The 16,130-nt window shown below is 31.9% G+C and overlaps 3 protein-coding genes across 3 annotated transcripts; all 3 read left to right on the top strand.

Annotated features, from left to right (window-relative positions):
* The first annotated feature begins 4,214 nt into the window (after positions 1-4,214).
* LOC107474925 (uncharacterized) lies at positions 4,215-8,348 on the top strand. Its single transcript, XM_016094570.1, has 7 exons — positions 4,215-4,269; positions 4,349-4,429; positions 4,794-4,922; positions 5,171-5,235; positions 7,377-7,531; positions 7,650-8,054; positions 8,138-8,348. Exons 1-7 carry the CDS (start codon positions 4,215-4,217, stop codon positions 8,346-8,348), a joined length of 1,101 nt encoding a protein of 366 aa, XP_015950056.1.
* A 707-nt stretch (positions 8,349-9,055) lies between these two features.
* LOC107474924 (uncharacterized) lies at positions 9,056-10,944 on the top strand. The gene is made up of 2 exons (XM_016094569.1): positions 9,056-9,641; positions 10,808-10,944. Exons 1-2 carry the CDS (start codon positions 9,056-9,058, stop codon positions 10,942-10,944), a joined length of 723 nt encoding a protein of 240 aa, XP_015950055.1.
* Positions 10,945-11,033: 89 nt separating this feature from the next.
* Positions 11,034-11,450, top strand: LOC107474923 (uncharacterized). The gene has a single exon (XM_016094568.1). It carries the CDS (start codon positions 11,034-11,036, stop codon positions 11,448-11,450), a length of 417 nt encoding a protein of 138 aa, XP_015950054.1.
* The last annotated feature ends 4,680 nt before the right edge of the window (positions 11,451-16,130 follow it).

Here is a 16,130-nt window from a genome sequence, read left to right as displayed (position 1 = left end):
ATATACAAAAAGTTTAGTGGGAGTACAGTCATTTTCTTAGTACTCTATGTTGATGACATATTACTAATAGGAAATGATGTACCAGCATTGCAAAATACCAAAACTTGGCTATCTCAACAATTCTCCATGAAAGATTTGGGAGAAGCAGCCTATATTCTAGGAATAAAAATTTATAGAGATAGATCTAAAAGGTTGCTTGGACTCTCACAGTCTATGTACATTGATACCATATTAAAAAGGTATAACATGGAAAATTCCAAAAAGGGCTATTTACCAATAGGCACTGGAATTACTCTCAGCAGAAAGGATTGTCCTAAAACTTCTGAAGAGAGAGTACGCATGAGTAGAATACCATATGCTAGTGCAGTGGGAACTATCATGTATACCATGACATGTACACGTCCTGATGTCGCATATGCGCTAGGAGTAGCCAGTCGATATCAGGCAAATCCTGGTGAGGAACATTGGAAGGTGGTTAAATCCATTCTTAAATATTTAAGAAGAACCAAAGACCAATTCCTCATCTATGGAGATTCTGAACTTATACCAAAAGGGTTCACTGATGCAAGTTTTGCCTCAGATAAAGATGATAGCAAATCTACTTCAGGTTATGTTTTCACCTTAAACGGTGGTGCAGTGAGTTGGAAAAGTTCCAAACAAGCTACTGTAGCTGATTCAACGACTGAAGCTGAGTATATAGCAGCAAGTGAGGCTGCTAAAGAAGCTGTGTGGATGAAGAAGTTCATAAACGAGCTTGGTGTGGTACCTTCAATTAAAGAACCACTTTTGTTACTGTGTGACAATAATGGAGCCATTGCACAAGCAAAAGAGCCAAGATCACATCAAAAATCTAAGCATGTCTTGAAAAGGTATCATTTGATAAGAGAGATCGTTGAACATGGAGACGTTGAAATTCAAAAGGTTGCTGGGAATGATAGTGCAACAGACCCATTCACTAAGATGCTTGGATCAAAAGAGTTTGATAAGCACATGTGGGAATTGGGATTGAAATATATGACTGATTGGCTCTAGTGCAAGTGGGAGATTTTGTTGGAAATACATGTATGCCCTAGATCCAATCTGTCATTGGCTCTAGTGCAAGTGGGAATAAAGATTAATAGATCTCATTTATTAAATTATATATATAGATGGTGCATATAGAGATATGACCATTGAACTGACTCACTTTGAGAATTCTTAATGGTTATAATTACCGTATATTTGTTAATAGGATATTCTTATGATGAACATAATATTAGAATTTTTCTTTGACCTGCGACTATCATAGTAATTAACAATGTATTTGTTATACTTTGATTCTGGACACCTAACACCCTACGGTGTTAGTTGAATGGACATTGGGTATAATTTAAATACTTGTAGAATTAGTGATTAGTCAAAATGGAATCCATCAACTATGGTAATGAGTTTGAGCTCTACGATTATAATGAATGAAATAAACAATGCCTTGACCAAGGGGTTTGAATGAATTAAGAAATGAGTTTCTTAAGTCATTCATAATTTATTATAATAATGGTAACAAGTTAGAGTTTGACAATCAAACCGTACTCTAAAAGTTAGCCAAGAGCTGAAAAGATGGAAGGAGTTGTATTTTTGTTCATCTTGGGTTCTTAGTAAAATTATTATTACTTCACCATCTTGGGTTCTTAATAAAAATACTATTACTTCATACTATCGGGTCGTCAAGGAGTGTTGCTAGACGCCAACCTTGATTAGTAAATTTAGTATGACTAATATACTACCCGCTTAGTATTGAACCTATGGGGTCACACACTAACGAGTGTTCTAATCCTTGGTAAATAATTATTTAATTATTATTTTGATTAGATCAAATAAATAATTATATTAATTCAAATGGAGTATTATTATATTCTTTGCTAGCACCATGAATATAATAATATTATAATTGAGAATATTAAATAATCAATTATTTATTCTTTGATGAGTTGTAAATATGGATAAGATCCTAACTGATTTTGTCTCAAATTAAGTTGTAATTTGATTCACAAATCAGTCACCAATCTCATACTATATATGTGTATATGATAAAAGAAAGAAAACATAAGTTTTCTCTTTTTACCTCCACATACACAAATATTCCAAATTCTTAGTGAAGAATTGCTGGTGGAAGGAGTTGCAAGAAACTTCTCAGTTAAATCCATTGGTCAAAGAGTTGACAACAAGGATTAGTCTCGGTGTGGATACACATAGTACCTTCGTACTATCGAAGGAGAAAGCTTTATTCACTAGGGTACTCAGGTATTGGCATCTAACCCATCTTATTTCAATAAAATTTTAAGCACAATATAGATCAATAGGATTACTTTATTACTTCCACTGCGTGTTATGAACACTCGTAATCCAACAGTATAACTATGGGACTTCACTAAACAACGAACTGTTGGAAAAATTATAGCTAAAATATTGGACTTCATAGTATACAATTAAGTATCAAATTTAAGTATCAAATATGAATTTCACATCAATGTATACTCAAAACTAACATAAAAGATCATTAAAAAATCACCATGATCCCAAAATGCACAATAATTTTCGATTAGCACACAAAACCTGAATTTTCTTATACACTAATATGTACTTAAAAACAGCTGACCACTCTGTCTTCTAATATGTTATTTTCAACTCTAAAGTAGCTAGATAAGGTATCCCAATTAATTTAATAAAGAATTCTTAAACATTTGCCACTAAATAACATATCGAAGTGAGAGAATGAGCATTGTTGCAAGGTTATACCTAACAAAAGTTTAACATGACTATAGAAATTCAAAACTACCCTGTTATTTAGTGTTAAGTAAAGCAATGTTCATTCGATAGTCAAACCACCACAAGATAGCTAAAATGAGACCTGGATAACTTATTCAGTCTAACTAATTCACTACCTCAACCAAAATTATGCTACATTTTCTTCAAACCATAGTTATCAGAACCGAACCGGTGATTAAACCGATCTAGTTGTTGGGTCACTGGTTCAACCGGTGGGTCACTGATCGAACTGGTTAACCCAGTATAATTAAATAAATATATAAAATTTAATTATTTTTTCTTTATTATAAGCACTTTTATTTTGTTTTTATAAAAATAATTATTATTTTTAAATTTTAATACTTTATTAATTAGTTTATATTTATTTTGTTATTATATTATTATAGGTGAAAACTCACACAGTTATTTTCATGTGAAATTGCTCTTTAAGAACTGTTAGATGATTTGATAAGTTTAACTAAATATCATCTAATGATTTTCAATTATTAACTTCATATAAAGACAATTGTATGTGTGTCTTTACCTATTATTATATACTATAAGTATTTATTAAAAAAATAATATTAATAGATATCATATAATCATGAAAAGAAAAAATAACATATTTAATAAAATTTATAATTAAATAAAATATAATTAATTTAAAAATGAGTGACTTTAAAATTAAAATAAATTGAATATATATATATATATATATATATCTTAATTTGTATATGTAATAATAAGAAGCACTGCAGCTTGGTGGTATGATCATCACCCATGCTTCCCTGGGCTAAGGGGTTCGGTAGACTCACCTTCAACTGGACCAAGCGATTTGGTTCAGTCCGGTACAAATGTCACCTAATTTGATCGATTTATGCCGGTTTATGCCAGGTTTGACCAGTTTGATCTGGTTCTTTACCTTAAGCGGTCCTAATCTCGAACCGGACCGATAATAGGTTCGGTTTACCAGTTTTTTGGTCAAATCGGTTGGTCTGGTCCGGTTTTAATGACTATGCTTCAAACCCTAATGAGGAGCTCAAATAGAAAGTGCATAGATTATCTCTAAGCTTCATGTGCCAGAAAGGAAAGAAGAAATATCATGGATGCCAAACATATATTATGGCAACAATGATTTGCCTATGGCAAAGAACTTATCCGATGATACCCAAATGGATGCTGTTGCAGAAGGATCACATAACTCAGCATCTTAACTATCAAGTAACTAACAATTTTAAAACTTATTATTACTTTATTCAAGTTGATGTATTGCTGTTTCTAAAAGAATAAATTTGGTAGGTTGGATTGTAAACACCACCAGTAATCTACCCAAGAGGTGAGTAGAAGGAAAAGAAAACACCCTACAAGGACAAGTATGCAATGTAAACCCAAACATACCCAACCTAAACCAGGGAGTTAACCAGGCCCAAATGGCACTTCATGACATTGCTATTAATTTGAGTGCACAAAATCATGTCTATGGTGGTACGTTTCTCCATATACTGATTTGAATAGCTTATTTGGGGGAACTATGGTTAATTTGATGACATGTTTGTATTCATAGAAAAAGCCACATTAGCTAGGAAAGAAAGATCATCCAAGATTGTAGGAAGGAGACAATTGATTTCAAAACCAAACAATAAAGGTAAGTTGTTTCTAAGGTATACGAATGACTTCATAATCCAATAGGTTTAGTTATAAATATATTTGGAAGTAGCATATGAGATAAGCCACCATAAATAATAGGATAAAGCTGTTGGTATTATCCAATATCATTATATGAAGTTGATAATGTTAAAAACCATGCTACAATAAACTACAATATTGATATATGGTTCAATCAACGTAGATGCAAGATCATCAACTACTATAGACAACAATGCAAATATTATTGACCTAAATAATTTTTGAAGTAATTTTTTTGACAAGTGTATATATATTATGTACAGTTAAAGGAATGCTTTTAATGTGTTGTACAATTATTTAATAGAAGCATACATTCAATGCAGCCCATTTAGACACAGTTCATATGGAATCAATCATGAAATCATATTCAACCTCAACTTCATTGAGGTCAAATTCTCTTGTAGTTGATGATTATGAGGTTAGAAATTCAAGACAATCAGAGATTTGCATAGGTAAATTTCAGCACTGAGTACAAAAGTATACAATTTTCATAAAGCATATGATATGATTAATTGATAGTAACTGCCATTCAAGTACTAAGTTGTAAAATGCTTCACAACACAAATCGCCAAAAGAAGGCTACGAAAGACTAGATGATGACCCTTGGTTTTAATAAGAAAACAACTATAATTGGACGCTGTAAAGGTATAAATTAATCGGCATCAAATGATATTAGAATAGGTTTGATATGTTTTATTAGGTTCGTGTGTCAATGATCTTTTGCCAGACTTGAAAGTTTACCCGAGAGCGAATTCCATGATGCAGGTCAGATCGATGTCATAATTGGAGATCTTATGAGCTATAAAGATAGACCCCAATAGGACCTCAAGCGGGATTCCTTTGTCGCCAGTCATTCCGGGACCACCAACACTGCCCATGGTAATTATTATATAAGGAGTATTTTATACATTGTGCAAGTATTTTATGTTCATATGTAATTAAAAGATTCTAGAAGAGGTTTTATGTTATAATACAAGTCAAGCAAAGGAAGCTAGAGCAAAGCAGAAACTCATTATGAATGGTGCAAAGCAGAACAACACCAGTTTAGGTGTCTCCAGTGAGGATGGAAACAATCAATTGTGTAAATTTTTTACACTAATTTCTACACTTAAAATCTCTTACAAGTTTGATTTTTTGTTGTTCATTTATTAGTATCTCAAATAAAAGAAGTACCTAGCAATGATAGAAGTAAGTTGAATACTAGCAAAGGTATATTTGTTAGAAAAAAATATCATTTTGTATGGTGAATGAATAATGTGCCATGTCTTCCACCTGTTACTATATCCAAGGATCATTGTTACCATCTTACTCTATCTTTAAAAATACAGGCAAAAAGGGAATATAGAAGAATATGGCAGGATCTGCTGGGAGTAAAATTAACTAATAGTGGTATGTTATTTTATTATTTTAAAATGTAAAAAAATCTCTTATTACATCTATCACTCTCTTGAAAATATACGTTAAAATTGATAAAAAAAATTGCATTGAGAAAAAAATAAAACAACTCTAACTCATTCAACTAACCCATTTAAAAAAATATTATTTCAAAATTGATATAAAAAAATATTTTTATATAAAAGAAAAAAAGTTTGCACCAACATAAATTAAAAAATAATTTTTGTTAAAGAGAAAAAAAATTCAACTTTCTAAATGACACATATCACTCTTCTAAAATATTATTTTGACAAAAGATCATTGAACAAATAATTTTTCATTACTAAAACAAAAAAAATCCTAACACTTTCTTCTCATCAACATAATTTAATATTTACCCCGAAATCAATATAAAAAATATTTTTTGATTAATAAAAAATATTATAAATTCTTTGAACATATGCCAATCACTCTCATTAACTATATATTCTTTAAAATTTATAAAATTTAAATTTTTTAATTAAATAAAAAAATTATCATGCGTATCGTTCACCCGATTAAGATTTTATTTTGCATCAAAAGTAATTAAAAAATCATTTTATCAAAAAATATTGTAACTTTCTAAAAAAAACTCATTATTTTTACTAAAATAGTATTTTAATGAAAATTCAGATAAATAATATATTTTATTTAAGCAACAACTATAATATTTTTAAAATTTTCCTCTCACCAAGCTAAATTAATATTTTACTCCGAAATAATATATAAAAAATAATCGTAGATTAAAAAAATGTTAAAATTTTTTTATCACACCCATCACTTTCTTGAAATATTACTTTGACCAAAATTCATAAATAATCATTTTTTATTGAATTCCATAAAAAAATATTTCAATAAAACAAAAATAAAATATTTCTAGCATCAGATCCATTTGAAATAATATTTTGCACCAAGATTGATATAAAAATACATTGTCTTTCAAATAAAAACATTACAAATTTCTAAAAGATCACCTATCTTTCTATTGAAATTATGTTTAGTCCAAAATTCAGATAAAAATAAATTTATAATGGTAAGTGATTTAGAATTGTATTGCATTTTCTTCAACCGATTATATTAATATTTTTCACAAAATTAACCATAAAACATTTCTTAACACACTCATGACCCATCACTCTATTGAATTTATACTTTGACCAAAATTAATAAAGTATAATTTTTTAATAAATTCTATAAAATAAGAGTTCATAGCTATAACTACACGATTCTTATGTGCAAAATATTTGCACATGGGATTTGCACAACATTCGTGTGAATTTTGTCATTCACTATTTTGGTATGCCAAAAGGATCAACAAAAATTACAACACAAGTGAGTCTAAATACACACCATGTTGTAGAGGCGGCCAAGGTCAAATTCCTCCCAAGACATTGTACAATTTGTTATACGGTGATGACATCAAAAGCAAATATTTTTGGGAGAACATTAGATCTTATAATAGCATGTTTCAATTCACATCTATTGGTGTCAAGATAGACAAAGCGGTAAATAATTCGAGAGGGCCACCAACCTTTAGATTATTTGGTGAAAACTATCACTTGATGGGTAGCCTTAGTAGAGCAAAGTTTGCTCAGCTATATGTATTTGATACTCAAAACGAAGTTCAAACCCGTATTTCTGCTAATAGGTTCATACTTAATATAATGTAGCTAATTCAATTTTTCTTTGAGAAGGTTATATTCCCCATATAATCTAAAGTATTTTTTGTTGAGACAATTAACTTTAGTCTATTTTAACTCATACAGGGAAGAAGAAAACAACGATATCCACGAAGGCATAGTGAAAGAATTGAAGTCAATACTAGATGAAAACAATGTGTTGGTGAAAGCATTTCATATGGTTAGGGAGTCAATGTCTTCGACCTCTAGGTCCATAGTGAAGCTAAGGCTTATAGGCAAGAGGGGCAAAGATGGGAGAAGATATAATTTACCATCAACCAGTGAGGTTGTTGCATTGATTGTGGGTGATTTTGATATAGATCAAACTGATAGAGACATTATTGTGGAGACTCGAAGTGGAAGGTTACAAAGGATCAACCAGCTAAATCCAGCTTATTTAGGCCTGCAATACCCTTTGCTATTTCTGTACAAAGAAAATGGTTATAAGAAAGATGTTTCACTTAACAAGAGTAATCTAGATGGCAGAAAGGGGTGATAGGATGTATCGATAAGGGAATTTTTTGCGTTTAGAATACAAGAACAATTGTCCGTGGAATCCCATTGTTATATTCTAGGAGACTATTCCAACAATTTTTGGTTGATGGTTTTTCGATGATAGAGTCAGCCAGGTTAAACTACATATGTCTTAACCAAGAGAAGTTCAGATGTGAGATGTACAAGAGTATCAAAGAAGCAATACTGAGTGTGGAGACAGCAACATCTTCTCGTGGAAAACATATTATATTGCCATCTTCATTCACTGGAGGGCCTAGGTACATGATTTAAAACTACTTTGATGCAATGGCAATATGCAAGGTAGTCGGTTACCCAGACCTTTTCATTACATTCACGTGTAATCCAAAGTGGCTTGAGTTAAAAGAGTTCTTAAGGAACAGAGAACTAAATGCTGAAGACCGACTGGACATGGTATGTAGGGCTTTTAAGATGAAGTTGGATCATTTAGTTACAGACATAAGAACCCAGAAGATTTTTGGATGAGTTTTCGCAGGTAAAAACACTTAAATCATGATCCTTTTATATTTTGAGTTAATATGTATCTCCATATAGTTTTTTCGCAAGATTTATTAGAAACAGATGCATGTTGTTTTGCAATTCTCAATTGGTTCAAGTTTGAATGAATATTTTATAATGGTAGTCATTATCAAACAGATATAGGGCACGTACTTTTTTTTGTATGATTGCTTATAATTTAGAACTAAATGATTGTGTTCAACATGGAGTGATGCACTAATGGTTTAGTTCATTATTTATTTTTTCCAGTGATTTGCACCATCGAGTTTAAAAAACGTGGGCTACCTCACGCACACATGTTTGTTGTTCCTCCATCGTGATGGCAAGTATCCTACTGCAGAAGATATTGATAAGATTATATCCGCTGAAATACCAGACAACAAGGCTGATCCATAATACTATGAAGTAGTGGGGAAGCACATGATGCATGGTCCATATGGTTTAGTCAAGAAAGATTCACCATGTATGAAAAATGGGAAATGCATCAGACACTTCCGCAAGAATTTGTTGAGAACATAACAATTGACGAAAATGGTTATCCAGTATACAGACGCAGAGATGATGGAAAGACAATCATAAAGTTAGGTATTGATCTTGATAATTGTTATGTCATTCCTTATAATAGGTATTTATTGATGAGATATGTAGCACACATCAATGTTGAGTGGCACAACCAATCTAGATCAATAAAGTATTTATTCAAGGATGAGCACGATGAAGTCAGTATGTATTATGATTGTCGATATATATCTCCATGCAAAGCTGCTTGGAGAATTTTTGGGTACAACATTCACTATAGAGACCCGTCTGTGGTAAGGTTGGGATTTCACTTGCCAAACGAGCAACCAGTGGTTTTCAGAGATGATGAGAATTCGGAAGACATTTCTAGAAAAGCTTCTGTAAAGGAATCCATGTTTTTGGAATGGTTTGAAGTGAACAAGTCATATCCCAAAGCCCGATCACTTACTTATGTTGAATTCCCAACAAAATTTGTATGGAAAGCAAAGGAGAGGAAATTGTTTCCACGAAAGTCACTTGCTGTGATAGGTCATATTTTTTTTGTCCCTCTTAGATCGAGTGAAAGTTACTACCTTAGACTACTTTTCAATTATGCTAAAGGGCCTAAATCATATGAAGAAATAAGGACAATAGATGGTGTCCTTCATTCATCATTTAGGGATGCATGTTAAGCACAATGTCTTTTAGATGATGATAGAGAATACATTGATGCAATAGAAAAAAGCAAATCATTGGGATCATGAGTTTATTTGAGGAAGCTATTTACAACATTGTTGTTTTCAAATTCCATGGAAAGGCTAGAACATATATGGGAAAAGACATGGCATTTGCTTTCAGTAGAGGATGGTCGAAAATTAAAATATTGTATAATCAAATATAATATAGTATATTTAGTAATATATAATATGATTAGTATTTTTAATTAAAAAATACTACTAAGTGTTTGTCATATAAAAAAATTATCTTAGTTTTTATAAAATTTTCTTTTTCATTTTGGATTTGATAAAATATAAAAATTATCTATTTTTTTAATTAGTTTATTTTCTTTAGTATTATTATGACAGTAAGTTATATTTTATTCTTCACATCATAAAAAATATGCTATAAAATAAATATAAATAAGGTGTTCTAATAACTTTGTTATATGTATTTAAAATATTAAAATATATTCGTTAAAAAGTATATAAAATATAATTATTTTAATGAATTTACTTAATATGTTATAATTTTAACATCACATGAAAAATAAAAAAAATTAAAATAATTTACTTTCATCTATATACTATAATATATATAAAAAAAATTTAGCACCTAATTAGATGTTGATGTTATTATATATTTTTAAACGATAAGAGGTGTAAAATTAAGAAAAAAAATTTAAAAGAGAAAAGAAGTTAAAGATTTAAAAATTTATTTAATAAAAAATTGATTGAAAATAATATTTTTCTCAATTTTAGAATTGTTACTTGCTTATGAGTTTAATAATTTAATTATTTATATAAAATAATTACTTACTTTATTTTCAAATAAAAAATAAATTTATATAATATATAATAACTTTATACACTTAAAATTGTTAATTTTTATTCAAAAAAATTGGGAAAAAGGGAGGGGGAGGGGGGAATTTTGTGTTTTTATATTTTAAAATCACTATTTTTATGATAATGTATTTATTGAAACTTTGTTTAACACAGATCTAAGACTAACAGATGATGAGTTGAAGGAGTTAGCTCTAATAGATATTGAGCTAATACTCAAGGGGTACCATAAGAGTCTTACATATTTTGAATCATGCCACACTCCATCTTTGACTCATGCACCTCTCAGATGATGTTTAATATGGTCAATGGGCTAACTTGTGATGAGCTGCATTATGATAGACGTAAATTAGCTTAGGAGCACTCTACTGGACTAGATCAGATGACAACTGAACAGAAATCAGCATATGATAAAATCATGGAAGCGGTCTATGGTTATAGCGGAGGAGTTTTCTTCCTATATGAATACAGTGGAACTCAAAAAACATTTGTGTGGAAGACATTAGCTTCGACATTAAAGTCTAAAGGTCAAATTGTTTTGGCCATTGCTTCAAGTGGAATAGCTTCTCTATTAATTCCAGGTGACAAGACAGCATACTCACGCTTTGCTATCCCACTCAATGTAGATGAGTTATCCACATGCAACATAAAACAGGGGAGTGATCTAGCTCAGTTGTTGGTTAAAACAACATTAATTATATGGGATGAAGCTACAATTGTTAACAAATATTGTATAGAAGCCCTTGACCAGACAATGCAAGACATTTTAAGATTCAAGAATATTAACAGCCTAGATTAACCATTTGGTGGATAGACAGTTGTTTTTGGAGATGACTTTCGGCAAACTTTACCCGTTATGCCAAAGGGTACAAGACAAGAAATTGTCAACGCAAGCATTAACTCATCGTACATTTGGAATGCCTGCAATTTGTTGACACTAACAAGAAACATGAGTCTTAGTGTAGGCCCAGGTAATGTGAGCTCAACTGAATTGAATCAATTTTCTGAATGGATGCTGAAAATTGGGGATGGTAAGATTGGAATATCTATGGGTGGCGTTGACAAAGTAAAAATTCCCGATGACAACCTTATACATGACTGGATAGACACCATAGAGGTTATTTGTAAGGCCACTTATCCGGAATTGTTTGAACCCCCAGAATCACATCATTGTTTGTAGGACAGAGCCATACTCGCACCGACATTACATGATGACTTTAAATTCGGCTGAATCGCAAACTTTGTTTAGATCAGACAAAGCATGCCCCACAGAAGGGAACAATGAGTTACTAGCATCGGTACACATACATGAATTTCTAAACACTATTAGGTGTTCAGGTGTGCCGAATCATGAGCTTACACTAAAAGTGGGGACACCAATAATGCTCTTAAGAAACATTGATCATGCTGCTGGGTTGTGCAATGGGACACGTTTAGTAGTTACTAAGCTTGGAAAGCACATTATAGAAGCACTAAGCATTTCAGAAAAAAACTCAGGCAACAAAGTTTTTATTCCAATGATGACACTAAGTCCATCAGATCACCGGATCCCATTCAAGTTCCAACGTCGACAATTTACTATCATGGTTTCATATACAATGACTATTAATAAGAGTCAATATCAATTAGTGTCTAGGGTTGGATTGATTCTTAAAAAACAAGCCTTTACTCATGGTCAACTATACCTGGAAATTTCTAGGGTCACTCATAGGGATGGGTTGAAGATATTGTTGTGACATGATGATAACAATGGCAACCAAACTGAAAATGTGTTTTTCAAAGAAGTCTTAGGAATGTTGGGTGTACACGAGAAGAAGATCCTAGGTCAGCTGTAACACCCTACCACACAGAGCTTTATGCTTAGGTCATAAATCAAAGGTGGTGAGGCACTACAACCTCTAAAAACAAAATAGATACATATATACAACAAGAATAATATAACTAGGAGCCTTGAAAGAAAAGGGTATGATCAAAATGAAACCGAAGATGCATCACTCACGAAGAACGATCTTACGAAAAGCTTATATAGAAAACCAAAAGATAGGCATATATAGAGTTTCAATGGATAACTATAATCAAGTTCTGGACTCGAGCTGCGAAGCAAAGGCCGACCAGAATACATATATACATATTATATAAGCTAAGTAGATAATATAAAAACCCTAAAAAAATAGATCTTCGCTTCTGAAGGAGTCATCTAGCACGCTTAGCAAGGTGCATCACTCCCTGCATCTGAAAAACAACAACATGTATGGAATGAGAACCGGAGGTTCTTAGTATGGTAAAAGTGCCCACATAGATAATATATAAGGTTCCGAGAAAGCCAGAGGCATTCCTAAAATTCTGACTCTAGATTTAAACTTAAAGAAATAACTAAACCAGAAATTTGGTAACTATCTAAGATTCTCAAGTTCTGAATCTAATCCTAACTCAACACTTCACTTTTGCTTCCTCTAACCCTCTGAAAATACCGGTGGAACTACCCTCGTCACACCTTCACCAAACAAGGAATCTCTCAATTACAAAGACATACAAGACAAATAAAGAAAACACAGATAGGATGCAATTAAAACAAGTAGATCAGATAGCAGTTAATCATAGATAAACAATTAGACAAGCCAAAACAAATACATACTCAAACAAATAATACAAATGCACATGATGCATGTCTGTCCTATGGCTAATGACCTTATCTGTCGGTTATACAGCCAACCCGACATGCCCGGTAGCTAACCCAGGCATTATCTCTCTGTTGCACACAAATCTCACCACATTGGCTGACCATTGGAGGGAGAGTGCCCTGTCACCATTTGCAACCAGAGAGAATTCATAGACATATTCATCATAAATCATCCTCACTTCTCATTATCATAATCATTCTCCTCATAACTTAATCAAACTTATACCCGGAGCAAGTGGACAACACCACTACATCTTATCCAGAGTCTCATTCAGAAATTCATTCTCATTATCATTATAATTTATTCATACTCATTCAAAGATCATAATTAACTCCGTTCTCATTCTTCTTTTTCATAATCAACCTCATCCTCAAACACATCTCCACTCAGCCACATTTCAATACTATTATCATTATCTTTATTATTTACTTCTTATTCAACATTACCAATGCTTCATTAATTTAGTTAAGACTTTATAAAACCTTTCCAAATATCTCCCCAACTTATTTAACAGACTCATCCTCATTATAAGACTTAAAGGCTTACTAACGGACTTTAAACAAGTGTAAAGGAGGCTTGGAAAGCTAGAGGTTTGGTTAAATATTCAAAAATATTACATTTGGTCAAAACAGAGGTTCCACGTACGCGAGATAACAAAACAGAAGGAACTTCTCGCGTAGCATGTACTGCCCGCATATGCGAGCGTTCGATTTAACAGGTCTGCATACGCAAGACCATGTCTGCGTACGCGAGATATCAAGGCAGTAAGTAAATCTTGCATCACGTGTGCATGCTCGCGTACGCAACCCTTCCTTTTTCCTAAAAAATTTCTAAATTATAAAAATCAGTTTTCCATATCTTACTTCCGATGTTCATAACTTTCTCTGAAAAACTCCAATTTTTGCAAACATTAAATCGTTTCAAAGCTCTTGAAATTATCTTCAATTTGAAATAAATTTCATTCAAATCCAAAATCAGAGACTCAAGTTATGAACCACCAAAGTTTGTTAAAAATCTATTTTACCAAAAGAGTTTAAAATCTCTATTTTCCAAACTCTCAATTTCAAAACCAAGGTTCATACCCCAAAACAACACCAACTACATTCAAACCACATTTCGACACTTTCTATCCCTCCCACAATATACCAACATCCGATTTTATAAATTTCATTTCAGATAAGCCAAGATCAAAACAACACAATCATTATTCTTCAACCTATCATCATCATCATAACTCATAATCATCTTAAGTCATCACCAACATTAATAATCATTACATTTTCACAATAACTTAACACTTTCACATTATATAAATACACCACACATACTCAATCAAACCAACTAATTCATTTACAATTTCCAACAAAATCAGTAATCATCAATCATTCATATAATACAACTTATCCTACGGTCAACTAGCCTAAGTTTTCACGTGACATTAAATATTAACTACGAAAACCAAAATCATACCTTCGCCGGTTCCTTCCTAAGCCTGGAACACTTCAAATTCCACTGCTCCTCAAGCTTTCACTTCACCAAGACCACACCAAATTGGGTTCCCAGCCTCCAAGGTTCAAATCGACAAACTCAACCACCAATTGGACTCCAATTCAACAAGATACACAATTTAATTCATACAATATTGCAATAATCAACATAGGGCTCACTAAATCACCAATTCACAAGGGTTAGGATTTCCTTACCATTACTCACGAGTCAAAAGGACAAAATCTGATGATTCCTCACCACAAGAGCACGTCTAACATCATTAAATCACAAAATCTCAAAAAGGACCTAGAATTTTCGAAACTGAAAAGGGGAGAACTGGGTCAAAAAACGTGAGTTTTTTACCAAATTGTTCAGTGAGTATTGTAGAGAATTTCGAGACGAACGTGTGGCCACTGACGGCTTGTCAATCGGAGCTCCAAATTGAAAGATACAAGGATTTGAAGTTGGAAGGGATTTGGAAGCTAGGATTGCATGTTTTTCCTCTTGATTTCACCGTGTTTTTCATGTTATGAGGGAAGAGAAAGTTGATTTGGTCTTATATATAGTAGGCATTGGATTCGGTTTGGGTTCGGTCCAACTGATTTGGTCTGTTAGCCCGTTTTGGGCCAAAATATTTCAAATTAGAGCCAAAATTTGTATTTTAATTATTTTTACTCTTCTAACTTATCAAATTTAATTTTCTAATTTCTTTAAACAATAATTAATTTATTGAATAATTATTTGTTAATTATACAGAATTTACATCAGCAGCACCAAGCAATGTGAACATTCAATGAGGTATGAGTTATTGACCAGTCCAGGTAAAAAGGAAAGTTCATATGTGATTTCAAAGATTTATATTTTGCATGACTAATCAATATTTTATAGAATCATTTTGGGATTACCGGACGATTTTTATTGTCGCAAATACTATATTCCTATGCTTTACATGATGTTTATGTACAACTTAGAGAGAAAGTTATGAGTAACTATCCTACATTATGACATGGGCTCGGTAAAAAGATTAAAAAAAACAATAACAAGCGAAAAATATTAATATTGAACCGCATAGTATATTGAAAAAAACCATAACCATGCAAACAACAACACCTGAGTTTATGGTATATCAAAGGTTATAGTTCCATGCAGTTAATATGAAACTCACCTGCAAATACCAATTGGCAGATTAGCACAGTAGATATAGGTCAACTATATCATTTAAGAAGATCAAGAGGATTGCAAAACATCACACACAAAACAAATACGTTCTAAATATTTGTCAAAATGAAAAAAGGAGATACATATTAGTC

The sequence above is a fragment of the Arachis duranensis genome, chromosome 2, assembly GCF_000817695.3.
Source record: "Arachis duranensis cultivar V14167 chromosome 2, aradu.V14167.gnm2.J7QH, whole genome shotgun sequence".
NCBI lineage: Eukaryota > Viridiplantae > Streptophyta > Magnoliopsida > Fabales > Fabaceae > Arachis > Arachis duranensis.
Note: the sequence above shows the minus strand (reverse complement) of the source record. Positions and strands in the feature narration are given on the sequence as shown.

What these genes read in the sequence shown, in the direction of transcription:
- LOC107474925 (XM_016094570.1), top strand. Translation starts at nt 4,215, where the DNA reads ATGGCACTTCATGACATTGCTATTAATTTGAGTGCACAAAATCATGTC. An exon ending in ACAATCAGAGATTTGCATAG is followed by an intron (nt 4,923 to 5,170) that starts GTAAATTTCAGC and finishes ATGTTTTATTAG; the next exon opens with GTTCGTGTGTCAATGATCTT. An exon ending in ACCCGTATTTCTGCTAATAG is followed by an intron (nt 7,532 to 7,649) that starts GTTCATACTTAA and finishes TAACTCATACAG; the next exon opens with GGAAGAAGAAAACAACGATA.
- LOC107474924 (XM_016094569.1), top strand. Translation starts at nt 9,056, where the DNA reads ATGTATGAAAAATGGGAAATGCATCAGACACTTCCGCAAGAATTTGTT. An exon ending in AAAGTCACTTGCTGTGATAG is followed by an intron (nt 9,642 to 10,807) that starts GTCATATTTTTT and finishes TGTTTAACACAG; the next exon opens with ATCTAAGACTAACAGATGAT.
- LOC107474923 (XM_016094568.1), top strand. Translation starts at nt 11,034, where the DNA reads ATGACAACTGAACAGAAATCAGCATATGATAAAATCATGGAAGCGGTC.